Genomic DNA, 27607 nt, shown 5'->3' with positions numbered 1-27607 from the left:
CGAGATTTTGTCATCTAAAAGTTGCCTGGCCACTTAGGGTTAGGGAAAGACCGTTGAAAGCTGGTGGGTTTTCCCTCTTTGCTTGCTGGGCATTGCTTTAGTTAAGACTGGTTGTGGAATCCTTACCAATACGATGAAGTTTCACTCAATGTTTGTGATTTGGGATTCTTTAGCTGAAAATTTATTCAACGTATAATTAGATTTCAGGTAGAATTTCTAGGCTGAATACCTATAGGTTCCCTAACTGATTAGTTGCTGATTTAAAGTTTATATTCAGGCTTTATTTAGGACATGTTTGGTTTCCCATAGCTTGTCTTTTATTCTTTTTGCTTCAGTGAACAGTTGACTGTAATTTTCATAACCTTTCCAACAAGGAAAAAGGAATTACTTATGCAAGACAGAAGCAAAACAAAACAAAGCAAAAACCCTTCATGCAACAAAAGTAATCTCGTCTATTCCATTGCTTTCAAACAAGTGGCTGATTTTATATAGTACAGAACAACCTGCACAAGACAGTTTAGGTACTTTCATCTCTCAAGCAGTTCTTCGAATAAAGTGACAGCATTTGCCCTGGAGGCCAAAGAACTTTAGATGTGGTCGGTCAGCGTAAAGAGTAGTTTTGGGGAAAACCTGAGGGGCCATAAGAAACTCGATGACACATGGCTGGGAGCCGGGTGTAAGGATAGCATATGAGGAAGTATTCTCACCAGTTTTAAAATTCCAAGCTAGAAAGACTTTGTAGAAAAATAGGTTGCTGATTAACGTGAGCTCTTCAAGGAGAATAAGGAAGCCGTGAAGCTGACCAGAGACTGAAGAGTGTCCAAATAGCTCCTGCCAGGAAAGGAAGAGTCAAGAAATGTAAGAGAAGTTCCCTGCTCTCATCGACCTGATTATCTCCCTAGGGAAATAAAACTTAGACACTTAGAAACACTGCTGAACTGTATGGTGTTAACTAAAGGGTAATATCAGTTTGGGAAAGGAGACGGCACACAAGCTAGAATAACAATCACAAGTGGAAAGCTAGCCTTGATGGGCGCCTGTTCTTTTCTTCTGCCAGGCTCTAAACTAGATACTCTCCACATGCATTATCTCTGTATTTTCAGAGATTCATGGAAGAGGTGGAACCAGGGGAGAGGCTTGAGAGATGATCAGGATTTGAAGGAGAGAAAATTGAGGAATTATTAAGTACTAGAGCTAAAACAGATAGGGCTCCTTTAAGGATGTTGTCCACGGATAGGCTGCAAGGAGGTCCATGAACCCCTAAACATTATGTGAAATTTTGCCTGTCTGCCCATGATCAATTCAGATGACCTCTTAAAGGTTATCGAATCTCCTCTTATCTCAAAGTGAATATTCTACGGCTCCATTGGCAACATTTCAGGATCTAGTCATTTTTAGTAATGAGTATTACATCTTACCTAAATCTTAGAGAAAGAGAGAAGGAAGGAGTGAAGGAAGGGAGGGAGGGAGGGAGGAAAAAGGGGAGAGAAATGAGAAAAGCCTTGTATTTTTTTGTCACTTTAATTCTTTCTTCTAGGACACGTGGAGAGCAAATGTTGTATTCACTACTCAGAAAATAGATCTGATGAACAAGGACTCCCCAGAATACATCACTTTGTTAAGGTTCTGCTTTTGGGAAGCAGATAATATGATTTTACTCTTATTAATTTGTGTTTCCTTCAGATATAAAGTATATTTTAGCTCTCACAAATAATGACTGTATTACTGTATCAGTGATGTACCTAACGTATCTGACTCCAAAACTAGATCGTTTTTAACATCTCCTCCAGAAGACAAAATCACTTTCATAAAAATTGTGAAATTACATGAGTAATAATAATAGCCAGATAAGAAACTTAGACACTGTTTTAAGTTTTGATTATATTAATGCTTAATATTATACAAAAAAGGAAAAAAGTAAAGGCTAAATCTTTTTGATTACATTAATATATTTGTAAATGAGAAAAAAACTTAAACCTACATATTGATCTATTGCAATAATGAATAATAATATTATAGTAACAAATAAGTGAATTTTAATAAAATCAAAATTACATGGAAGATACAATTTACATATCTACTAAATTATACCACTGATATTTTATTTTCTTCTCTGTTCCTTAGTTTAAAAGTGCATAATAACTTATAAAGAAGCATAAATATTCATTTTAAAGATATTAACCAAAGTCAGTGGACTATGTTATACATAAGTTAAAATTTATATTACCAATCAAGAATAATACACCTCACAGTTGTCACTGTCTCACTCTTAACTTTCAAACACAAACAAAAATTCTAAGTAGTCATGTATTTAAAATAAGAGAATTGCTCTGACTGGTGTAGCTCAGTTAGTTGGGCATCGTCCCACAAAGCAAAAGGTTGTGGGTTCAATTCCCCGTAAGGGCATGTGCCTGGGTTCAGGTTCAGTCCCCAGTCAGGGCACATACAAGAGGCAGCCAATCAATGATTCTCTCTCACATCGATGTTTCTCTTCCTCTCTCCCTTCCCATCTCTCTAAAAATAAATAAATAAACTCCTTAAAACGAGAGAATTGAAGTATCTCAAGTTTTTGTCTCTACAGCCACTGTGCTAACATTGCTTATCCCACAGTTGAGAGTCTAGAGTATGAGCGACACAGAGCTTGAAAACTAGAACCGCACTAGCTTCAATGACTCAGCCACTCGGAACTCATTTTGGCGTGTGTAGCAGAGTCATTGTGGATTGGGAGTTTGGTGATATAACTCAAGTTCTCTATTAGCTTCCCTGTAGTTAATTAAAAGATAAGTAACAAAAATGTGCTAATTCTAAGTTTACCTATATTCTTAAAATTCCCCTGCAACCACAGCAATTGTTTAGAACTTAGACCAACAATTTTTTTGAGAAGTATTTTATTACAGAGCTTAGAACTGCCAGATTATCGTGGTAATAAAAAGCAGACTGATTTTTAGTCGGTTTTATTGTTTTGAAGTCACAGACAGCACGGCCTCTATTTCCTGAAGGTGGACTGACTCACCTTCCTGTACCACTGACACTCGTAAATGTTTTTAACGGAATTCTAATTCTGTTGTGTGCGCTGCATTTAGCATGGGAGACGTGGCGTGCTGACTTATATTCACAATCACCCAATAGTTTCCTTTTTATCTTCGATAACGCCCACTGAGTGTTCTCTGAAATGTAGCTGTTGTTATCTCTGAACTGTGAGCTTGAAGTGATTAGCTGCTTATTGCTCTGGAAAGATATAACATTCAATATTTTTTGAGAGACATCTATGGAATCCTTTTATGTGATGATTTGTTTATGTCATGAATTTTGTCAGCTTTTTCTTATATCATTTGAAAAGAATGGAAGAGTATAGATTCACTAAAGTAGTAGTTAGGTTATTTGGTAGAGTTTTGTAATTTAAAATGTTTAAGCCAACAAAATGCTCTATGTGCACTTTTAAACTAGAAATACCAATGATCTCTTTGTAAAATTTAATTTATGCATTTACACAGATGGCCATAGAAGGGGGTATTCATTAACATCTGTAAGTGTTGGAGAAATGATAGATGTCTATATTTGTAAAGTGCCAAAATAGAATTACAGAATTTGCAGATGTAGATTTAAAAATACAAAGTTTGGATATCTGAAAGACAGTCTCTTCAAGCTAGTTTTCTAAAGATCTAGACATTGAATAGTTGCCTTTTTTATAAATTTCCATTTTCATAAATGCAGAAAATTCCTGTTAATTTGGACTATAGTTATTAAAGATTTGTGATGATTCAGGTATAGGCTGAACAGAACTTTCATTTGGTCCAAATTCTTCAAAGAAAATGCAGATGAATGTTGTTGCAAAAGAGATGAAAGCGTAGAGACTTAGAATACCAACAGAACCAACTTTTACAGGCTTACTTAAGTACTTTGAAGGCACTCATTAAAATACAGCAATATATAATTTAAATTAATTCGTACATATTTTGGTACATCACCTAAGCATCTCTGGTAGCTTATAGTTATTAACTAACAGCATTTCTTCAAAAATGTTCTACGTTCTTAATGGGGTTTTTTTACCATTTCATTACACCCTTCACCCAAATTCGTCTACATTAATAAGGTTTTTCTGAAATTATAACCATTTAGTAACATCTAATACTTTTTTAAAGCAAATGATATTTTTGTGACTTGGTTAGAATTTTTCTGGAAATCTTTTGAGTCAGGAGTTTTAACTTAGATAGTACATAGGATTTATATTTCAGGCCAACTAGTCGTTTTGAGGGATGATTAATCCAGTGTAGTTATTTATCCTTACTGATCAAATTAACTGAATGATCAATAAATTACTTATTCTGTGTTCTGACCGGTGCTATCTTAATGGAGAAGTGAATGAACCATTGTATTTAAGAATTGTTTTTCCGATTACTGAGCAACTGGTCTGTTATGACTGATCAAGCCCCAAACCCCCCAAATCATACCAAGTTACAACCCTCATGTCAACCCCCAGTTTCTAATCATAGGCAGAAGGAAGTCAGGAATCTAGAGCAGCAATTTTCAACCTTTTTCATCTCATGGCACACATAAACTAATTATTAAAAGTCTGCAGCACACCAAAAGTATATACTTTTTGTCGATCTGACAAAAAATAAGTATAATTTTGATTCACTCACACTGGACAATTATTGTTGTGTTGGCTATTGTTCATTTTTTTTTATTTGACAGTCTGAGGGAAAAGAGCTATTGCCCCTGACTAAATAATCAGGTATTTCATGTTTTAAAACTTCTTGCAGCGCACCAGTTGAAAATCGCTGATCTAGAGGAAGTAGGAGGTACTCAGTTGATTATGGCTACTCTTAATACCAAAATCTTCACTTTATTAACAGAAAGCAAAGTCAGGCTTCTAACCAGTTATACACATCTCTAGTCAGTTCTTGCCACTGGCCACATTGTTTGCAGACTTCGGCCACAGTGGCTTTCTTTATTTCCATCAGTCTGCCAAGCTCCTCCTGCCTCTCCCACCTTCAGTCTAGTCCACACTTCTCCTTCAGGCCTCCCTTTCAGTGTCTCTTCCTCAGAAGGGCTTTTCTAGACTTAAGTAGTCTAAACTAGTCCCACTCCTAATAATAATTTTATGACACCCAGTGATTTTCCTCTATGAAATGTACCACAGTTTGTAAAGATATCTTTATGTGATTCTTTGTTTAGTGTCTGTTTCCAACAAACACACACACAGGCGCACACGATTGTTGGCTCCATAGGGATGGAACTGAGTGTGCTTCGGGCATTGTTGCCTGTCTGGCACCTAGCACAGTACATACATAGTTCTTGAATAAATTGTCCTAAAGGGGGTTGATTTTTAAAAATCTTTAATTTATGACAACCCAAGCATTGACTGAGAATTACTGAATCTATCCTCTACAATGAAAACTAATTTTTATGTGACCTTAAAGGTCACATCCCCAGCCCTGTTTTTACCAGCACATCATTCACTCTAAGGAAATGAAGATCCTCTCTTACCAGAGTGATAAGGGACAGAGTCTCTTCTGTTTTGGATCTGCCCCATTGGGGGCTGTTTAGACCCTGAGCTCGGGGCCTGCTACAGTGGGGTAGTGGTTAAGAGCCTAATGTTTTAGTCCTGGGGTTGAATTCAGGGCCTTCCATTCCTGGAAGTGTAATATTGGATAATTGCTTAACTTTTCAGAGTCTTTGTAAACTTGGGCTAGCAATACTTGCCTTGCATGGTTTTATGAAGATTAAAAGTGATGCTGTCTCTTAACACATAACACAGTGCCTGGTACTTAGCAAATAATTGATAATAACTATTTGTCACTATTTTTATGTTTATTTTTGAATTCAGAGTGATTTTTGTAACCTGACATTGTGTTCGCAGTTGTTCTGGCTGCTGTGTTCTCTCTGTGGCTCTGCATTCCTTAGCTCTTTGAAGTGATGGTTGAGGCACTGTAATTTTCATCGGAACAGTAGCTATAAATAAGCCCCTTATTTCACACAAACATGGCTAACACTACACTTTTTGTGCCACATTATCAAATGTTCTTCCAGGATATAAAGACCTCATATTATTTTCCAGTTACTTTATGAGATTGTTTTGAAATTACAGAAAAGTATTTTAGCATTTAAGATACTGTACTTGAGCCCTGGCTGGTGTGGCTCAGTGGATTGAGTGCCGGCCTGCAAAGCAAAGGGTCGTCAGTTCAATCCCCAGTCAGGGTGCATGCCTTGTTTGCCGGCCAGATTCCCAGCGGGGGGGGGGCGTGCAAGAGGCAATCACACATTGATGTTTCTCTCCCTCTCTCCCTCCTTTCCCCTCTCTCTAAAAATAAATAAAATATTTTTAAAGATATTATTGTACTTCAGTAAGACTATAGTTCCTTTTTAGTAGTTGCATGTATGCATTTTTAAATATTCTTCCTCTAGAATTTTTACTTCCCTTGATCTCTGTTTTATTACTCCCTGGTATATCCAGCTTTTCTGGTGGCCTCTTTTCTTTACCCTCTGCTGACTTTGCTTACCTATTAAATATAGTGGTTCCTCATCTTACCTATTAAATATAGCTGTTTCTCAAGATTCCTTCTTCAAAATAGATTTTATCCTCTCTGTACTTAATTCCTCAGGAATCGCATACGTCCCCAGGGTTTTACTTATCATCTTATCATGTGGTTCTCAAATGGATGTCTCCAGCTCCAGCTTCCCTCCTCAACTGCTAATTTGATTCCCAGTTGTTTGTTGGGCCTCTACTCTGTGTATCTCTTGAGCAGTCTAAATAGATGTCCAAACTGAATTCTCATTTTTGTCTACAAATCCCACTATAACTACATCTTTTTGTTAATTGTTTCACCATTTTCTTTATCATGTAGGCCTGAAACTTTTAGAGTATACTCCAATTATTTTTTTTCCCCTACCATTACTTTAATTGTATTGTCAAGTAATAAAGATACTTTCTCCATTCATTCATTAATTCATTCATTCATCTATGTAATCAATATTTATCAAACACCTAGAATGTTTCAGGCAGTGTGCTAAGTGCAAGATACTGAATGAAAAGCAAAAATCTTCTAAGTACAGCCTTAATGAAGGTTATTGTCTAGTGGGGGAGACATGCGTTAATCAAATTATTACAAAAATTAATAATTTTTCAAATTGTAAAAAGTGCTATGAGGGAAAGAATCCAAAAAGTTAGGATATCACCTAGTCTGAGGCATCATGGAAAATTTCTTAGGGAAGTATGTTTGGGCTGGGTTCTGAAGGATGAGTAGGAGTTAACTAGGAAAAGAGAAAAGGAACAGTATTTTGGGCTTGTGTAAAAGGGTAGCTCGACACATTTCAGCCACACACTCTCAGTTTCTCAGAGAATAATGGAGAGACTGTTGCAAATGAAACTAGAGGGAGGTAGGGCCAGGGAAATCAACCATGTGGGTCTTGAATATGATGAGTTTAGATTTTAAAACAAGAGCAGTGAAAAGGCGTTGGGTCTTAAGCAAAGGAATGACGTGATCAGCTTTTCGTTTTGAAAATATCACTCTGACCTTTTTGGGGAGAACAGGTTATAAGAGAGCAAGAGGGGCCTTTTGTGATCACTGAAGAAGCTATTGCAGTAGTCCAGGCAAAAAAGGACGGCAGGGTGGACCAGGCTGTGGTTGATACCTAAAGAACTGGCTTGATTAGAGAAATACTTAGGTGGTAGAATCTGTAGGACTTAGGGACTGATGAATCTGGGGGTGTGGGCAGAGTGTACCAATGAAGTTGGTTCCTGGATTTGGCTCTTATAGCAGATGTAGAATGATGCCATCAGCAGAAAAGGACTAGGTAGTTTGGCAGTAAAGCAGAGGCATGATACCAAAAGTTTGGTTTTGAACTTATATTTAAGGTCCTTTCAGACATCCAAGTAGATATTCTTAGTCTAGAGCTCCGAAGAGAGATCCGGAGCAGGGAAACCAGGAAATGATTGGTGTAGAGAGGGTTGGGGAAGTTGTAGTGTGGATGGGACTGGAATAGGGAGTAGACTGGGATGTTTGGAGTGAAAAGACAAGAAGGCCTCAAACTGAGCCTTGGAATATGTCAACATTCAATGACTGGGCAGGGGAGGATAAGCCTGCAAATGGTTCTGACATCAAGGGACGTGAGGGACACCAATCTAAAAAAGAGCCTGGGAAAGAGTGTTTTCCTGAGAAGCGAGTTTCTCCAGCAGGTCCAGGTGTGCCTTATCGGTCAAGAAAGATGAGGCATGAAAGATGCTCTCGGTTTTAGGATTTAGAGCATCGGTGTCTTGATGATATCTGTTTTAGTGGATTGAGGTGGACTGATTGGAGGGGAGAAAACGGAGGTGTCTAAGATTAATTTAACAAATCAGTTTGTGAAAGGGAGCAGAGTGATAGGGTAGGAGTGAATGTAGGTTGAGGAATGGTTTATTTTGGGCTGGGAAGATCTGAGCTTGTTTAAACACTGATGATAAAGAAGTGTTGGTGGTGGGGGTTGAATATAAATGTAAAAAAAGAGAAAAGATAACAGACACTTGGGAAGGCAAAAGGAGCAGCATCTTTAGTTGAAGAAATTTGTCTTAATAGGAGGAATAGCTCCTTTTCTATGAAAACTCTGACTTTTGGTTTATGATGCCCCTGAAATTTGAAATGTCTACTTAAGAATATCAGTACTCCCCAACTCACTGCAGTAAGAATCTTCTAGTTACTCTTCTCTCTTCCCTTTCCTTCTAGCAGGCCTTTGCTGCTATTAGATTGTACTAGAACAAAAGCCCTGAATGTCTTCTCATTAACTATGTATGCTATTTGTTAACTACCATCCCACTACCTAGTATTCAAGACCTAAATAACCTGGCACTTATCTTTCTAATCTTTTCTTCCTCTCCTACTCTATACATGTCCACATGCACATTTTCCTAAATACAAATTGTTTTTTCTAGACATTTTTTTCTTATCACAGTCTTCTCATGGGTACTACATACCTCTTGCCTTTGAAATCCCTTTTATTATTGAAAGCCCATTTCAAAGCCTTTTCTTTTCTCCAGTGTTCATACCATTTTATAAGCCTGGGGCAAGGTGCACATTTTGTCGCCTGATTTCAAGAAATATGCTTAAGAGAACACATAACTGCAATGTATTCATAATTACAAATTAGTCTGTAGAAACTAATTAGGAAAAATTTTAATGTCTGCTTTAATTCAATTAAAGTACTAAAAAAAATTTTTCTAGTTGTAAAAGAAGAAAATAAGTATTTAAAGTATCTACTGCCTATTTTTGCACCATGGGTGACACAGCAACGTTGGAAGCAACACACATACCCATCAATGAGGCACTGTTGAAATAAATCACGGTTCATTCATGTAATGAAATAAATATACACAACCATTTAAAAATCAGAAAACTTTCTAATTACTCGTTTTTTAAAATCTCTAAGATATATTGCTAAATAGAAAAAGCCAAATGCAGAACAACATATGTGGTATGTAGGCATTTGTCTAAAAATGAAAGAAAGGAAAAATACAGGCATATATATATATAAATATATATATTTGCTTGATAGGCATGTAAATTACCTCTGGCAGGATACCCAGAAAGTGACAACTAGTTGCTGAATCTGAAAGGTAGACTTTTCACTGTGTATACTTTTTAAATTACTTTTAAACTGTGTGATTATACTACCTAGACAAAAAAATACAATTTGAACTTAAAGAACACAAAAGTAATGGTTAGCAAAAGTTATACAAATAAAATTCTATACAAATCATAAATGATTTAAGAGCAAAGATTGTAGATCTCCTAAATATTACAACTACTGGTTAAGAAAATCATTCTTTTGCAGTCTTTCTGATCCTCCAGTGGCTTTAATTCTGAACTTTTTACACCTCAGTGCGGGTGATCGTGAAGGCCTGGGTTCTACTTTGCCTCACCCCAACCTCCCCACTGTGCACATTAGCTCGTTCTCCACACAGTAACCATAGTGATCACTATATAAACAGAAGTCAAACAAGTTTCGTCCCCCGTACAAAACACTGCTGGGATTTTCCATCTACTCACAGTAGAAGTCAAAATCCTCACACTAGCCATTTGCTGTTCCCTGGACCTGAGCTGCTCTTCCCCCGAATACCGCCCTGGTTAACTCCTTCACTTCATTCAGGTCCCTGTGCAAAGGCCCCCTCAAAAAAAAGGCTTTTCTTGATACCAGAAATGGTATCCCATCTGATTATAGTCTATACTACATACCTTTTCTTATTTTTTGTAGCACCACCAAAGATATTCATAGTTATCACTGAACACTTACTATATAAAATATATATAAATTTATATTTTATCATTTATGTCCCCATACTAGAATGTAAGCTTTACTAGACTTGCATCTCACAACACTAAGATGATTCATGGAACATAATAGGTATTCAATAAATATTTGTTGAATGAAAGAATAAATGGACAGGCCCTCAGCATAAAATTCCTGCTGCTTAGATTATTCCTCCTCTGTCCCATGTATATGACAGTCAATTCAACAGCTGTCATTGAGTGTGTACCATGTCATAGGTGCTTCAGAAGACTCAAAGATGAGTACGACAGTGTTCACCCTGATCATATTGTGTGTTATGTGAACAGCCGTTGTTGTGGCTGTTATTGCTGAGCAGAACTTCTAGATAGTAACATCACCAGAATGAGACACTGGAGGTCTGCTTTGCATGTCACTGACTATATTGAAATATTTTGGTATTTATGGGTGACACGAAGTTATAGGCATGTTTATTTTAGTCTTGCCTCCAGTAGACCAATCTCTTATATGTGAGATTAATCTGGAATGAACACTTCTAGTTTAATCTGGCACTTTAGTTAGAAACATGACCCAGGTTAGTTAATGACTGGTATAAATGTCGTTTCTTTATTCTCTGTCATTTATAGTTGTATGTTTTGAAAGGATATTTTAGTAATTTTTACATTTACATAATTCATTTAATTTTGAATTATCGAATATCTGCTGAGTTTTAAAAATTGGCTTAGGGCCTTGGAGTAGGAGTTTGACAAAAATCTATATTGTAAAAAAAAGTTTTCAAATGAGTAATGACATAAATAACACATGAAAGACATACAAAATTTTACTAAAGCCACTCTTTGACCAATTTTCTAAGCATTGCACGTCCAAAGTTACTTTGCCTCTTTGGACTGTGTTAAAGATATTATAAGGAGACAATGGATTGCAAATTCTAATTTTAGATTTATTTTGTAAATCTATGTAAATTTCTGTAGTACGGAAATGGAAATGAATAGAATACCTTCTAGCCTGATTAAAAACTAATATGTAGAAGCCCGGGAGCCTAATGTAACTGACCGTCAGAAGACTCGAATTAGTGAGCTACACAGTCACAGCTTCAATGCGCAGCTCTTGCACAGCGCACAGCGGCGACCCGTTGCCCCACTGAAAGATGGCAGCGCTCTTGACCACGTTCGAAATTTGGGGCACAACCTTGAAACCACTATAAACTCTGAAATAGTTGGGAATTATTAACTAAAATCTCCCAGTTTAATATAAAATGTGAAAGTAACTTGAGAATGGTAGACTGTATTCATTTTTAAATACTTTGGGAAAAATCATAAAATAAGTGATAAAATCAAGTAATTATTAACAAATTTGTAATGTTTTATAATGTATTATAAAATAAAAGATGTTATCTATATGCTTCATAAAAATTCTAAGATTTAGAAGTTCAAACAGGTTGAGTTCCCAAATGCATAATTTCCTGAGGAAAATGATATATTTTAATAAATTATAAATGCTCCCATTATTTCATAATCAAGATTACTTTAGTATAAAGAGCACTCATTCTCCCACTTTAGGCATAATAACTTAGAGAACCTGGCTTATCGAATGCTTCTGTGTGAACTTCATGATTACTCCCCCTTATGATCTGGGAGAAGGGTTAAAGGCATATTTCTCTCGGGTTCATTTACTTCACTTTATCTCAGTTAAACTGGGGCACATACTAGTACTTTACACACACATTTGTCATTAAATTGACACAGATACTGACCTCCAATCTGGGAGACAAAGTAAACATATCTTTTAAAAAATCTAATGTAATGTAAAATGAAGAAGTAAGCCGTCTTATTTCTTAGGATAAGCATGGCAGATATTTTTTGATGAATTCTTAACTAAATTATGATGATGTTAAAGAAATTGCATTGAATAAAATTCATTGCCTATTATCTATATTGAAAAAATCACATAAGCCTACTTCCATTAAGTTGATAGAAGGAAAATTTATTTTCAAAATATAATCTCTATATTACAGTATTCTTGAACAGAATTAAGAAATTAATATATTAATAGTCAGGGATAAACTTTACCTTGAGATATATATAATTTCTTTTTAAAAGGATATAATTTTTCATTGTGGTCTAATTTGAAAATGAGGAGAGAATAGGACAGAGCACAGAATAGAACAAATGAAAGAATTTTTGGCCCAGATCATAGTTGATATAGCCAACTTCAAATAACTCTGTTTTATGCCCTGCTCTCCTCAATCCTAAATGGGAAACATAAGCTATATGTTTGGATATCCAGAGAAAGAATCTTAGATTGCTGAAATTCTCCTAAAATTAAGACCCTACTGTCACATAATCGAAATATAAAACTCATTGGAAAAAGTGAGACAAAATGTTGATACCTTGGCACTCTACAAGAAACAATTTTATTGTGAAAAAGCACCTTTTTAAAAACAAGTCGCTTTTTGCTGTGACTTTTAAACTCCATATCATTTTAAACTCAAACTTAAGTGTTTTTCTGATTTACCACGTAAATTCTGTCCCAGCGGTTAGGTGCATTCTCAGTTTCTCCGTGTTCCCGTGTGTGGACTTCCACAAGCGAGTCTGCGCCGGGAAAGTGGGCATCAAGACTCTTAGTTGACTAAGAGGCTACATGGGAAAGTTAACTTGAAACTTAGTTAAAGATCTTACAGTTTTAAGAAATGAATCAATTTACCTACATGGAAAATGTGTATAGTGTGAATGAATATAATGTAAAGCTCATGTATTCAAATAGTGGCATTTTAAATCCTCTCCAACCCGAAAAACTCTACTTCCGTGTTGTGATATTTAATAGAATCTAAATTAGGCCCAAAGAGAATTAGTAGTCTAGAGTGCACTTCATTTCCTTCCTAGAAGCTACTACTTTTCTCTTTAGTAATATAGAAATATTTGAAGTTGATGAGGTTTCTCTTGACATATATACTAGAAAGCCAGTAAATATGACATGCCATGGCCAGAATACGGCCTTGCAGGAGCCAAAGCCACCACATACACTGAATTGTGTATGTGGGTCCCCAGCTCCCAGAGAGTTAGGCAATGCAGTGACTCTGGACAGGCCATTGAAACCTCGAATGTTTCACTTAGCTATAAATTAGAAATTAGCAAAGAAATTGTATCTTTTTAAGCTAAAAATCTCATAATGGTTACAACTTTGTTTTCAACAGACCCCAGTAGGTGAAGATTGAGGGAGGTGAATATCAAAGCCAGTGGTTCTTCGTTGCTGTGATTGTAGGCCTTATAATTGTGAGTATCAGCAGAAAGGTTTACTAGCAGGCTTTGCATTACGGGTGCCTTTTCCTGAGTGCACCTTAGGTTGTAGCTCTGTCTCTGAGAGCGTGTGATCTCATCAGTGCAACAAATACAGGCAAAGAACATTTTGATAGTTAAAAATAGTCTGATGTTAAAACAGAGACTCGAGTAATTATCTAGCGATTACTCAGTAATCTTTACTTTCTTAATAGGTTTAAGTGTAGTATTCTAAATACCATGCTTTCATCTCAAACAGTTATGAAAGCTTCAATATAAATAATTTAATTTTCTTTTAAGATAGGATTATAATTTGGAGCACAGATAAAATCTGTCATGTAAAACCAACGTCTTCACAGCCATCTGTACGAGAGGCCTGCAAACAGAACTCCCTTTAAATTTCAGAACTCCATTATGTTGTTTGTCTTACAGGAGATAATTTTGGGGGTAGTATACATGACAGCCCTTCCTCATTGTTCTTTTTACCTCTTTCTGTGTTCTAGTGACTCTGAAAAGCAGATGTGCCTGGGGAACACGGCAGAGTTCGCAGGACTTCACTGCCCTAGCACGTTCTGCTCCCTTTGCCTGAAATACCTCCCCCTTCACAACTCTGTCCCTGGAGCAGGGTCCAGCTCTCATGTCCCCTCTTCATGAAGCTTTCATGATCCCCAACAATCCGAAGAGATTTGTCTCTCTTCTGATGCCCATAAGCCTTTGCTGCCTTTTATCTCCCATTTTAGCATTCCACTCTTGGCTTTGGGGTATAGTTATTAGCATGTATGTCTTTTCTTCCAACTACCATTCTTGCAAGTAGGGGTCTTTGCTCTTAATCTTTCACAATGTCTAGCACATGGCAGGTGCTAAATAATTCTTTGTGGAATAAATAATCAGATTTTCCCCTTGTTAGTTTAGCCTGTTTTTATGTTAGTTCATTTGACATCTGTTTATTTGGCATTTTAGTATATAGAGTTTTTCTGAAAATTACCTGGCCTCTGCTATTTTCCATATAACACTGTTTTAACATTTTGAAATCTGTCTTGGAAAAAAAGATGCCAATAGTTTTAATGATAAACTTTTAAAAATTAAGGGAACAGTGCTAATTACTTTTTGAAATGCAAGAAAGAGAGAGAGAGAGAGAGAAACAGGTTTAATTGGTAAATAAATAATTGAGGACTTTTTCCAGTGACATTGACCTTCTTTCCCCAGACACTTTGTGAGTTTCTCTACAAAATAAACACATTTATAACATCTTTAGCAACAAAGATGGAGAGGAATGGAAGAAAGAGTTCCAGGATATCATTTCCCGTCAGTGCTAGTCCTCTACCAGGGGGTGGTCAGGTGACTGCCGGAACGACCTGAGAGAAGAACCCAGAGGCCAACGAATTCTTGTGTGGAGGTCAGAGTGGTGGTTTAGGACTCTCCGATTCTAGCAATTCTTGGCAAGAGGTTTTGTTTTTGGTCACTCTAGTTGGGGGCACAGCAGCACTTTTGGCGGGGGAGCAGAAAGCAAGCCATTAGTGCTAGACAAATATGTGTCTGCTGATTAGTCATTGAGGTGTGAAGTAAGTTAATTTGGTCAACCAAGTCTCTTAGAAGTGACACAAGAGCCATTGTTGATCACGCTTGATTATGTTGCCTACTTCATGGGTTTTCTGGCTCTTGTCCTTGTTCCTCTCACTTCCCAGTTAAGGGGATTCCTAGATAATGAAGTCAGGTTAATCATGTTACTATTTAATGGTGTCTCAGTTTTACTTGAAGATTCGCCAAGGATTTAGAAGCTGTTGACACTGCCTCAGATACAGTAGTGAGGATAGCAAAGTGCTGCTACCAAGAATATCACAGGGGAATTGGAAGGATGCCAACTGTGAGTAAATGGTGCTGCCCCCGTCTTTATTCCACGATCTTTCTGGGACCGCGGTCAGTAGGAGCTAAGAACCCTTGTTGCACGTCTCTCCATGCCCCAGAACGCAAAGGAAAGTGGATCGTGGCTACTAACAGTTCTTTCCATCTTGGCATCCAGTGCGGTGTCACTTATCCCAAGTGCTAATTGATGCTGTTAACTTTCGGCATTGCTGCCAGGAAATAGTAATGAGGAAATGACACTCTGCTTATCTTGTGCTAGGTTTTATTTTGAGAACCACATGTTTCTTTAGCCAAAGGGCACTAAAGTAACATCTGACTATTGAGTGTACTTAGAAAGAGGAGGAGGTCTCCTAATACCTTGTAGAAATTGTTATATACCTAAAAAGCGGGACTTAGCTACTCACCAGAGGGATCAGGCCAAATGTATTATGCCAGTTTATTTCCCATAAATTAAACAGATATTCCCTACTCATAGAAACTTCTGTGAAAATATAATTTTTCATTCAGTCATTAAAACAGTGTGCTTTCTTTTTGTGTAATTTTTCACTCCTAATAAAACCATAATGTTTCATTAGTGTGAGTGTATATGCATATAGTATGTGGGTGTATAGTTAAATAGGGATAATACAGCTAAACATTTCAATCTGGAAAATGGCTTCTTCACCTACCTGTGTGACTTGCGATAAATTATTTAACATTTCTGTGCCCAGTTTTTATTTGTAAAATGCTGACTGATAATCCTGCCTTACAAGCTATTAGGAGGATTACGTGAGCTAATACATGTAATGCATTTAGAACTATGCTTGGCAAAGATTTAGTAATATTAGTCATCATTATTATTTTAACTTCACATTATCAATTTTTAAATTTTTATTTGTATATTTTCTTAATTTGTATCAACCCAGCTAATTAGCTACATTTAACCATTCTTCATTGGTAATAAATAAGACTTAAAATAATATTACACTTTCCTCCTCCCTTGAGGTTTTTTCCCAACTCAACAGGGTACATAATGAGAAGTCCCTGAGCAAACCAACTAAGAGCAATAAGTCAATGATGATCTAAATCAATACTTACGAAGAGACATTCAGGAAGTTAGGGACCGTGTACAGTCATACAAGTTCATTGACCTTGAGGGATCAGGGTTATATGCTAGGAAAATCACTTACATATCTTTTGTTGAAACAGAATTATAACCTGGCTCATTCTGTGCATTGTCGCTTCTACCTACCTACTACCTACCTACTCAAACACACACACACACACACACACACACACGCCACCTCTATTCTGCTTGCCGAGGAAAGTGAATGAAAGCAGTGGTATAATCATCTTCAAACACATACAGTTTTATAGGGAAAACGGATATAAAACAATAATTCAGAAATCTTCTAATAAAAACTCATTTGATAGTTTTATCCATTTCACTTTTATAAGTAACCTAATATGCCATATAAGGTATGTTTAGTGTTTTTTCATCAAATGGATGTTTATATTTTCAGGGTTTATTCAAAATGAAATCAAAGTGAATATACATATTCTTTTATTAGTATGTGCATTAGTACTTGATGCCAAAAAAATAAAATCGTTGTTCTTTAGTCAGAGGGGAATTTTCCATGTCAAGAAATTGACTAAATGTTTTCTTGTTCTGCTGTAATTTGATTTTGTCTTTTAAAGGTTTTAAGGAGTCACTTGTCTTGATCTCTTTTCTTCCTTTTGATATAGTATTGAAGTCACAGTTCCACCCATGCTTCATGTACAAATGAATGTAACAATAACTGCTGTGACTTCAGAATCCCATCTAAGATCAGAAACAAAGATTGTCCCTACCCTCTTTGTGGCTTATGTCATCCATTGTTAGAACTGGAATCATTGAAATGTTGCATGAAACACACGTAGATGACTCCAAAACGTAGTGCCATCTTCACTCACTAGCAAGTTGCTTTGTTACGTCACTTGCTTTCAGAGCAGAGTCCAGAAGAAAGTAGATTCAGGGCAGACGGGTTTTTATCCAAAGGAGGAAACAAAATGGTGGTGGAAGGGCATGCCTGGGTAGGGCACCCAAAGCAGCTTGCTGCCAGCCAAACGTGTGAAAAGTAACCTCAACAGACAGTGGTGGAAGGCATGGATGACAAAGCTTACCTTCGTCACAGTTTCTCCCTGGCCGTGTTGTCCTCCGGTTTTCAAAGACACAGGTCCCCTGTGTTATAGAGAAGGTTTCAGTACGCAAAAGCCTCTTAGCTACTGCTCTACCACTTCATTAAGTGCCAAACGTAGTTAAGTGCTGAGTGGTAAATGTTTGTGTTGCCTATGATTGAATGTATTTTTTCCTGCATGATCATCCATTGTGGTGTTTGTAAGTAGCAAAAAAATGAGCCTGATTTGTTCTCCTTTGTAGAGCCAGGCCGAGGCCCACTACAAAGGAAGTAAACATGCCAAGAAGGTCAAAGCTCTAGAGGCAACGAAAAACAAACCCAAAATGGTTTCTTCCAAGGACAGCGCAAAGGCTAATACCAGCTGCTCCATCACTCCAATCTCAGGCAACAGCTCTGACAAATCAGGTCAATGACACTTTTTGTTCTTTACATCTTTTGTGTTCCTCCTGGTCCCTTGCCCCAGCCCGGTTCTCCTCCACTCAGCCGTTGCATGTTTTCTCCATGGTTTGTTTCTATAATATTAACATGTTTCCTTCACAGGACATTATGTGTATGCACGGAATCTAAACATGTGATATGTTACCATTCCATGTTGTGAAATATATACATTCAAGTATATATGTGTATGTAAATATATATATATGTATATATGGCCTACTCAGTCAGTGTGTTTAGACAAAAATCAAGAAATGGATCTAAGATACTGACTTTATTATTCCTTTCTATTCATTTTATGTTTGGTTTTTACTCTATACTTTTTCAGTGAAGGAATTCTTCAATTTATCCACTAATACATGTTTTTATATTCGTTTACCACAGTGAAGGGGAATGGGGGAGTAAAACGGTGAAGTTTTCTGAGAGAGTGGCATTATTAAATGAATCTGAAAATGGGTTCAATAATAAAAGATTTTGGTTTTTGAAGATCTTTGTAGAGCTCCCCTCAGAATTACAAACGAATGTGAGGATTTTAAGGGACATATCCACAAAGTAGTGAAGTAACTAACAGGAGAACTTTACGTAATTGGAAGGGGGCTACTAGTGGGAGTCCCTTCTCAGGAGAGTCCATATTTCACAGTCCCAGTGATCATCAGTTTTTCTGAGTCAGCTCAAGATGATTCAGAGAGAAGGGGAAAACATCATTTGTCTAGCATGTACAGCATGAAATTGGTTATTTAATAGGCTGTCACACACTCACATCTGCCCCTCAGGGCCCAAGGTGGCTGAGTCATCCTGTTTCGGAGACTAGTTGAGGACTGTGGCTGTTTAAAGGGGACTGAGAGAACACACCCCTCTCTGTGTTTGACTGTCTCGTTAGGGACCTCTCTGTTGTTGGAAACACACATGCAAATACTTCTCTTCTGATTTTCTTCTGCTCTTTAAGTCACTGTAAATTTTGAGGAAATGACTACAGAGTACTTTCCTGTGGCTGCCTAGGGCCTTTGGAGAAGAATAAATCCATTACTGTAAGAGGAAGTTTCCGAAAAGCCTCCTCAGACAAAGAGACTGGGTAGGAAGGGACCACAATCAATTAGGCCCCATAAATGCTGATTCCAGAAGCTCTGCAGCCTAGAACGAGTTAGCTAACCCACATTTGGTAATAAAGATTATTTGTTCTTTATGTTGTAGAATCACTAAATCATGTTATCTAATAAATAGATAATAAATACTGCATTATTATATCATGTTTCTCCCTTTTTAAAGAACAAAGCCTTCCATGTATATTATTTAATTAGTTTTCAACCCCAATATATCAGATGGTAGGGTCAAATATTATCTCCAGTTTACAAAACAGCCAACTGAGTGGAGGTCCCCGTTGTGACAGTGATTTGCCGCCGGTTACCCACTGTTTGGGAGAACAGGAGCCATCATCTCCTGACTTCCTGTCCGATTTTGTTTTTTACAGTTTGTTGCTGCCTCTGTGACACAATACTCTGTCAAAGATTCTATTTTCTGAATTACAAACTTCACTAGTAAGAAAACATGTTTCGTTAAAGGCAGTTTAGTAAGAATAGCTGTCCCATTCACTTTTTAGAAGTTGGTGTAGAATTAAATCTAAAATCCAAAGAAATGGCTTTCTGGTCTCCTAGGATCTGTCCCAACTTTTAATGATGCACTAACGGGAGTTCAAAACATGGTAGGAGGGAGAAGAAATGTGCTTTGGGAGAATTAGGGTCAAAACACAGCAAGCATTAGGCATCTTTAGAAAGATGGTGAGAACATACTGGCCAGACACTTTACCCAAATTTCTCCCTGGAGTTCAAGTGTCATCATGCCGTAGGACAGCACACCTCCCTATGATAATATGCCCCCTACCCCAAATGGAATGGGTTTTGTTTTGTTGGGTGGCGGGGGTTGGTGACAGCATTTAACCTCTCATAATAGGTTCAAAAAAAAAAAAAAAAACAGAGTCTTTGAAAAACCTTATTTCTTGAAAATAATAAAATATTGTGATAATCAAACTAATGATAAAATATTGTCATAGTCAATCTAATGGTCCATATGTCTAGTCTTTAGCGGTAGATGTTTTTTAAAAATAACTAGATATCAAGAGGGGGGAAAACACATTTCTAGTTCTTCAAAATATATAAAGCTCTTTAGAGGTAAACAGATTTAATCAGTTGCTATGTAAACAAATGAAAGCTGATGGAATTATTTAAAATGCTACAGATATTTTTATAAATGCAATTAAGGGGAAAGTGATAGAACCAGTGTTACAGTTCTACTTGAACTGTAACAACAGAAACACCTTAAATTTGATCTGTTTATAAAACCCAGTCACATGTATGTTTTTGTATGACCCTCTCGACAACACTGAAACTAATAGGGCTGGAGTTAGTATTGATCTTTCATTATTTCATACAAGAAACCTTATACCCATTTATTCACTCAACAAATGTATATCCCTATAATGAGTAGTATAGGAGGTCTGTCCAGAAGGTATACAGCATGTACTATGAAAAAGAGACATTTATTGAAGAAGATACAAGAAACATTATGCATACGACAATGATGCCTCAGACCCCTTCAAAGTAGGCACCTTGGGACCCACACAGTTCTCCCAATTGCCATTAGCTGCCCCATCGTATTTTCCTGAATCTCATTGGTGGTCTCAAATCTCTTCCCTTTCAAAGGTGATTTTAGCTTTTGGAAAAGGCAGAAGTCGCAGGTTACCAAATCTGGGCTGTAGGGTCTTGATCACCTGGGTGATTTGATGTTTTACAAAAAAACTCTGCAAGAGACATGGTGCATGAGTGGGCATGTTGTGATGAAGCTTCCAATCACCAGTTGCCCATAGTTGCAGCCTTCTGAATCATCTGAATAGTTTCCACAGAGGAATTTTCAAGCTTAATGCAATGTATGATGCAGATTCGTTACTCTATTCACTCAGTCATTTTGAATGCGACAGCCACACAGTATACATGCTCACTCAATGGTGTCTACCGCCCCCACTGACTAGTACAGTGAAATCATCACTGTTCACACATGTGCATTCCAGTCCACTCTCCTTGGCTGCCAGGTTACATCCATCTTGTGCAAACCATTCCCATTATATCAACAATAGCTGCACTTTTTCCAGACAGACCTCATAGTGTCTTGGTATATTTACCAGATGCTGGGGTACAACAGGGAACAGAAGGATATTTTATTGCCCTCAAAGCACTTCCAACATAGTGTGTTTTTTTTAATTGTGTTGGATATTTGGACTACAAAGAAAAATAATGGTTATCACCTTGAAGCTGCTCCCAAAACTATGATAACAATGAAGAACCTGGAGCCTTGGAAAGGTTAAATGGCCTGTGTGAGGTTCACAATTCATATCCCAGTAGAGTCAGGGCAAGAACTCAGGGCTTCTTGTTATGCATATCCCACTATTCCCATCACTTCCAAACTTCTCTCTCGGACTTGGGGGAAGAAATACAAGTATCCCAATGGGCAAAGTCAGACCACTAAACCCCTTTTTAGAGAATTAGTGAGTAAGACCATATGTTACTTTTAATTGCTTGGTGACTCTTGATATTTTCAGTAGGAACTATCCCACTGAAAGACCACTGGGGCTTCATTTTATTGATAAGCTTTAGTTCCTACACAGTATGTTGTCTATAGCATTTAACCTAATAGAGCCAAGCTTTAGACGTTACAGATCTTTTCAAGGGCAAGTTTGAATGAAAACACTCATTTCAGGTAAATGATCAATGTTCTCAAAGCTCCAGCTTGACAACTGTGGGCTTCCTGTGTCTAAGCCAAACACACTGACTGAGGTAGAGGTCAACCACACTGGGAGGGGCATCGAGCTGTGAACCGCCTTCTGAAGGGTCGGTCCAGTTGAGTTGTCCTGAACACTGTCCAAATTTTCAGTAGCATTTTGCATTGTTCCATCTCAAATATTCCCACAGGGGACATGGAGATTGTTTTATTTATCCCCTACCTGTGACCACACCATGAACTGTGAGATGACAGTGTCAAAAAAGACTCGAGAAGGAAGGAAAGAAAATAGGATTCCTTCAAACAGCTCACTTTGGTTTTCAGTAGGCGGTCCATTCGCATGGTGGCAATCTCCTAGGTGTGACCCCTGAGCAGTTATCAACTAGCTGATGAGTATGATTTGCCTGGAAAGGCTGCAAGTTCAGCTTTTTATGATCACCCTGTTGCCTTATGAAAGAGCATTTTCAATTTTGTCGAAGGGTTTTTCTGCCAAGGATATAAATGCAGACCCTCGCCTCGTCATTTTTATGGGTTCCCCTGTGTGTTTCACAGTTTTTATGTGTTGTTACAAATGGGGCCAGGTTTTCCAAATGACAACTTCTCATTTCCGCTGGCGGCCGCAGGACTCCGTCGATTAGCAAACAAGGTCTTCGTCTCCCCCCCGCTTCCTTCTCCAGCAGCAGGGCCTTGTGCTGTTGAGTAGGAAAAAATGATAGTTTTCTGCTTTGGCAGCACCTGTCATTTATAGACAAACGCCATCGTAAATCTGGCATACATGTATCCAAGTCCAGGAGGCTGAGATTTAGTATCCTTCATAAAATAATGGATTAACTATATTTATGACAGACATCTTAAGCCTGAAATTCTGGGGTACAATCATGTAGAACATAAATTGAGTCCCATCTGTCTAATGAGAACAGACCATTATACTAAGGCTCATATTTTTATGAAATGTACATATGTCATTAAGACTTTCAAAGTCAATTTGAAAAACGAAACTGCCTCCATCTTTGCCCATGTACCTTGAATGTGACACAGCAACCTGCCAGGCAAGGCTGAAGAGTTTTAGGTAGGTAGTTGTTTGTCATACTTTGGAAACTAACTTCAGAAACTTAGAGCCTTTTTCTTTTTTCTTTTTTCTTTTTTTTTTGGCTTCCAAATAATACAGAGCATTTATTGTTAGGTTTTCCACTTCTAGAAGCAATTACCCACTGTTGCTCTAAGAATGTGAACCAAAAGTTAAGACGGACTTAGGATTTACCGAGGATCTATTAACTTACTATTTACTAGCAATATGTTATAAACCGTTCTACCAAGCAAAATCTTGGATATCTCCTTGAGACTTATATCACCATTAAAAACTTTTCTGCACTTAAAGGTATTGGAATATAAAAAACCTTTGTATGCACATTGAATAATTTTGTAAGTGCGTAACCATGAATAACCTTGAGATTTTACCAAAGGTTATTACTTACATTTTTATGACATTTCACCTATTTGTTTCAGGAAGAATTCTGTTACAATGACATACTTCTCTGAAACAGGCAGATGATCAAACAGAATTACTCAGTAAACATTTGTATCATCCGTGTGCAGGGTACTGGCAGTAGGTGCTTTGGGGTCTTCTCAGCCCGATTCTGATTATGCTTATAGTCCAGTGCCACACTAATTTAGCTTTGTAGTATAAAGCTTCAAGTGTTTTTTTATAGAAACATTTCCATAGTATCTTCATCCTCTCTGACTCCTTTCACTGAAGATCAGGTTTACTGTTGTGGACATGTGGACACGCAGTAATGGCTTGGTGCTCTCGTTTCTATAGACAGCACTATCCAACTAAACATTCTGTGGTGATAAAAAGGGCCTATTATCTGTGCCATCCAGCACGAGTGCCATCAGCCATGCATAGCTGTTCAGCACATGAAATGCGGCTTGTGCTGCTGAGGAACTGAATGTCTAATTTTCAGTAGCCACACATGGCTACTGTATCGGATGGCCCGTCTAGACTGTGTTACCCTTTGCTCTTTGGACTGGCTGTGCCTCCACAGAGGGCATTAAATTCTCTGAGCCTCTCTTTTCTCATCTGTGAAGTATGAACAGTGCCCTCCCCACATCACACATCCCATGTTGGATGGAATGAATGAAATAATTGTGAAAGAGCTTTGCAGATGTAAAGCATAATAAAAATGCCGATTATTGATGTAATTGGTTTTTTGGATTTTTTTTTTTTGTCTTCTTGTGGTATCTGATTTCAGCTGTCTCTTCTTGCTGCTATCAGTAGAGGTGGTCAGCTCTCGTCTTCCATTCTGCTGCACCTAGTATAGCATATTCTAGAAAAACAGATCCAAGCTTTTAGACTTACATGCAAAATGTAATTTTAACAACAGTACTAATCATAATTAATGTGTAACTGGATCATCATGTGCCTGACACTAATGTGCTACATGTTTTATGTATACTATCTTATGTAATGGCTCTGCAAATCCTCTGACGGCTGCTAGAAAGTGAAACTTAAAGAGGGGAAATAATGGCTCCGAACCCCGCAGCTAGGAAGGAGTTTCAAGGCCAGAGTCTCGCCGGGGCAGTCCCTCAGACTCACTGCCATGACATGCGGCTCGGGGTGAAGGCTCATGGACTTCACTGCACATGCTTTTTGAAGGCTGTTTGAGATGATTTTTCACTAGGTGATACTTCTAGAAGTCTGATGTCTCAGAAAAGCATGTTATCCTTTTCCATACCCTGTTTTACAACTGGTTTTGTTTTAAATGAAGGTGTTGATTTGTTTTGAGTATGGATATATAATATTAACCAGGGTGAGATTCTTGAATGCAATTTACCTACTTTGCCTGCATAACAATAAAAAGAACATGAGCTTGAAGTCGATTAGCTCCACCTCTCACTGACCATACAACCTCGACCAACTCACAGGCACTGCCCCTCCATTTCCCCATCTATAAAATTGGAGAACAAACACTTACCTCCCAGGTTTGTCGTCAGGCCTGATGAAGTAACAACTGTGCCTGGATCAGTGCCTACCACTTAGCAGACGCTCAATAAATGGCAACCATGAAGAGCAACCATTTGCTCAAAGAAATTGCCAGACCCTGCCCGTGCCTTGACTCTATGATCCTTTCGTGCCCTGCTGCCATCACGCAACCACAATCAGCAGTTTCCTTCCTCTTCGTGTGCTTTCCTCATCACCTCCTGGCTCTCACTGCACTTGTTTTCATTGCAGGGCTTTACGGCTCAGTAAGTCTGGCTCTCCCGGTGGGACGTTTAAAGACACAGAAGGACACTCTTGGTCTTCCTCACGTTTCTGTGTAGTGGAGGAAATGTCGTTTCACTCGTTCTTCCACTGGTTAATGTGTCTCACACCCATTTTGTTCCCTGCAGCCCCTAATACTTCATCCTGTGCACAGCAGGCATATGGTTAGCATGTATTAAATTAACAGCCCCAAGTAGAATTAAATGGGGGAGGCTCTGGGCCCTCCCTAGAATAGGGACAAGGCAAAAAGACACTAGGTAGCTCTTTTTTCTTAGTGTTCAATAAGATAGATGCCCCACCCCACAGGTCGACAATCTGCTACACATCCAGCTACAGTAATAAAAGACTGTCCTGGCTGGTGTGGCTCAGTGGATTGAGTGCCAGCCGGTGAACTAAAATGTTGCCAGTTTGATTCCCAGTCAGGGCACATACCTGGGTTACAGGTCAGGTCCCCAGCTGAGGGTGTGCGAGAGGCAAGCAACTGATCGATGTCTCTCTCACATCAATGTTTCTCTCCCTCTCTTTCTCCCTCCCTTCCCCTCTCTCTAACAATAAATAAATAAAATCTTTTTTAAAAAAATGAAGGCAAAGAAGGGACAATTTAACACATCTCCATTTGCTGAGGGAGAAAACTGGGTGCTTTGTGTGGAGGAGCTGCCATCCTGAAGCCAGGGTGGGCTCCTGAGATGGAAGGAGCAGGGCGGAGGGTGTAATCAGGATGAGAAATACGCCCCCACCTGACAAGTTCCTGCAAGCATTTTGTCAGTAAGTAGGAGAAGTTCGTCAGTCCATGTATTTTATTCCTAGCTTCTTGCAAAAATTTTTCTTAGTGTACAATTTTTATTTCTTGTTTCCCAATATTTGAACTTCTGTCAGAGTCTTATGATGATTTTTGCCCATTTAACTAGCAAAGTGCATGTCTAAGTTAAAATTATTTGTCTTTGCAAGTACAATGTCTTTGTTCTTAGTTCTCTATTAACAAATAAAATATTTTTACTCAATGTGAAAATGAGTGTACCATATTCTGAACTTAGGAAAAGTTATTTATTTTACTCTTTTAAACCAACATTTTACCCAATCCTTCTACTAATCCATAAGATATAATCATTAATATGTAGCAAAAGTTTTAAAAAATACTTCAAAAAATCATGAGTAGGTATTCTGTTTATATTAAAGCATTTCAAATTGAGAGAACTCTTTTGGAAAGCAATGTCATATAATAAATTAAGAACAAAACAAAAGTTCCTTCCATCAGATCAGTTAATTAATACGAAGAAAATAATCCTAAATGCAAAGCAAGAAAAATAAAATGTTTTGCATGAAGATGTCCATTGTAGTGTTATTTGTATTAATAAAAACTGTAAACAAGATGATCAGTACCAGGGAAATTATTTAAAGTACTTTCATCCAATAGAGTATCATGCAGCTTTAAAGTAAATAAAAGTAACAACATGAAAAATGCATGTAATACATTAAATCATACAGCTACAAAACATATTGAGTCAAACCCTTAAAAATGGCACACTCGTGTGTGAATTTGCATACGCATACACTTACTGAGCTGCCGCTGCACGCCCAGCCTCGTGCTGGGCACTGGTTCGTGTCAGTAAGTCGGGCAGACCTAGCCTTGCCCTCGTGAAAGCATGTCTGGAAGGGCAGATGCTAGACACATGATGACAAGCTTGATGAGGGGAAAGAAAGGGACAAGGGACACTGGTGGGTGAGAGGAACTCAGCCAGGCAAACAAGGACCGTGGTTTGGGGGTGGAGGGAAAGAGGTTTCTCATCAGGGGGACCAGTACTCCCTAGGAGCTGACATGTGAGAGACTGTCCTGTTTAAGTAACTGGAGGAATGAAAGGACACTTGGGGACCTGGGAGGGAATTTAGGATATTGATTGGTAAGAACGAGGTTGAAATGATGGCTAAGGACAAAGATGAAGGCAGAACGAATTGATAGGCGTAAGTTACAGAGGTTCTTAACCTCTTGTTATGGCCAACTAGTGAAGCCCAGTCTCAGAAGAATGCTTTGAAATAAAATAAAATGTATAGTTTTGCAAAGAAAACCAATTATATTGAAATACAGGTTTTAATTTCTTATTATGATATGGCAATATAGACAATAATTAATATAGTGCCCTAATTAAAATCTAGCAACAGGTCTAATATCTACCCTAATTTTGAAGGGGCAGTGAGCAGAAACAGTGTTTTAAGCTTTCCAGTGAGAGTATGTGATTTCCATTGGTGACAGAGTTACAGGTACTGCTAAGACTGCTATGGTTTGTTGCCTTCATTTCTAATGAAAAGAAATGCTAAATTTCAATTGGAAATAAATGAAAATAAAGATACATTTGACATTCAAGTTCATGAATCCCATAAACTCATGGGTCGCTTTGGAGTCAACAGACCCCAGGTCAAATACTTCTGTTTAGTGTGACAGGGTTAGGGTTGTCGTGTTTTTCCCTGTTCTCTGCGTGCTATTTGCATAATAGCTGCTTCTAATGACTTGATGGGGTTTATATATCTCCGGCCACATACAGGATGGGAAAGAACCTCTTAACCTCTTAACCAGGCCTCTTAAATTAAATTAA

General features: G+C 37.9%; 1 protein-coding gene across 11 annotated transcripts in view; it reads left to right on the top strand.

The window, feature by feature from the left end:
* The window catches only part of ZNF385B (zinc finger protein 385B), a 363316-nt gene that overhangs the window by 323337 nt on the left and 12372 nt on the right, over positions 1–27607 (top strand). For all 11 annotated transcript variants that reach the window (XM_053918817.2, XM_053918816.2, XM_053918813.2 and 8 more), the window contains one exon: positions 17797–17959. In XM_053918817.2, coding sequence (XP_053774792.1) covers positions 17797–17959 — 163 coding nt within the window. The remainder of the gene's footprint in view (positions 1–17796; positions 17960–27607) is intronic.

Source organism: Desmodus rotundus, chromosome 2 (assembly GCF_022682495.2).
Source record: "Desmodus rotundus isolate HL8 chromosome 2, HLdesRot8A.1, whole genome shotgun sequence".
NCBI classification, from domain to species: Eukaryota; Metazoa; Chordata; class Mammalia; order Chiroptera; family Phyllostomidae; genus Desmodus; species Desmodus rotundus.
Note: the sequence above shows the minus strand (reverse complement) of the source record. Positions and strands in the feature narration are given on the sequence as shown.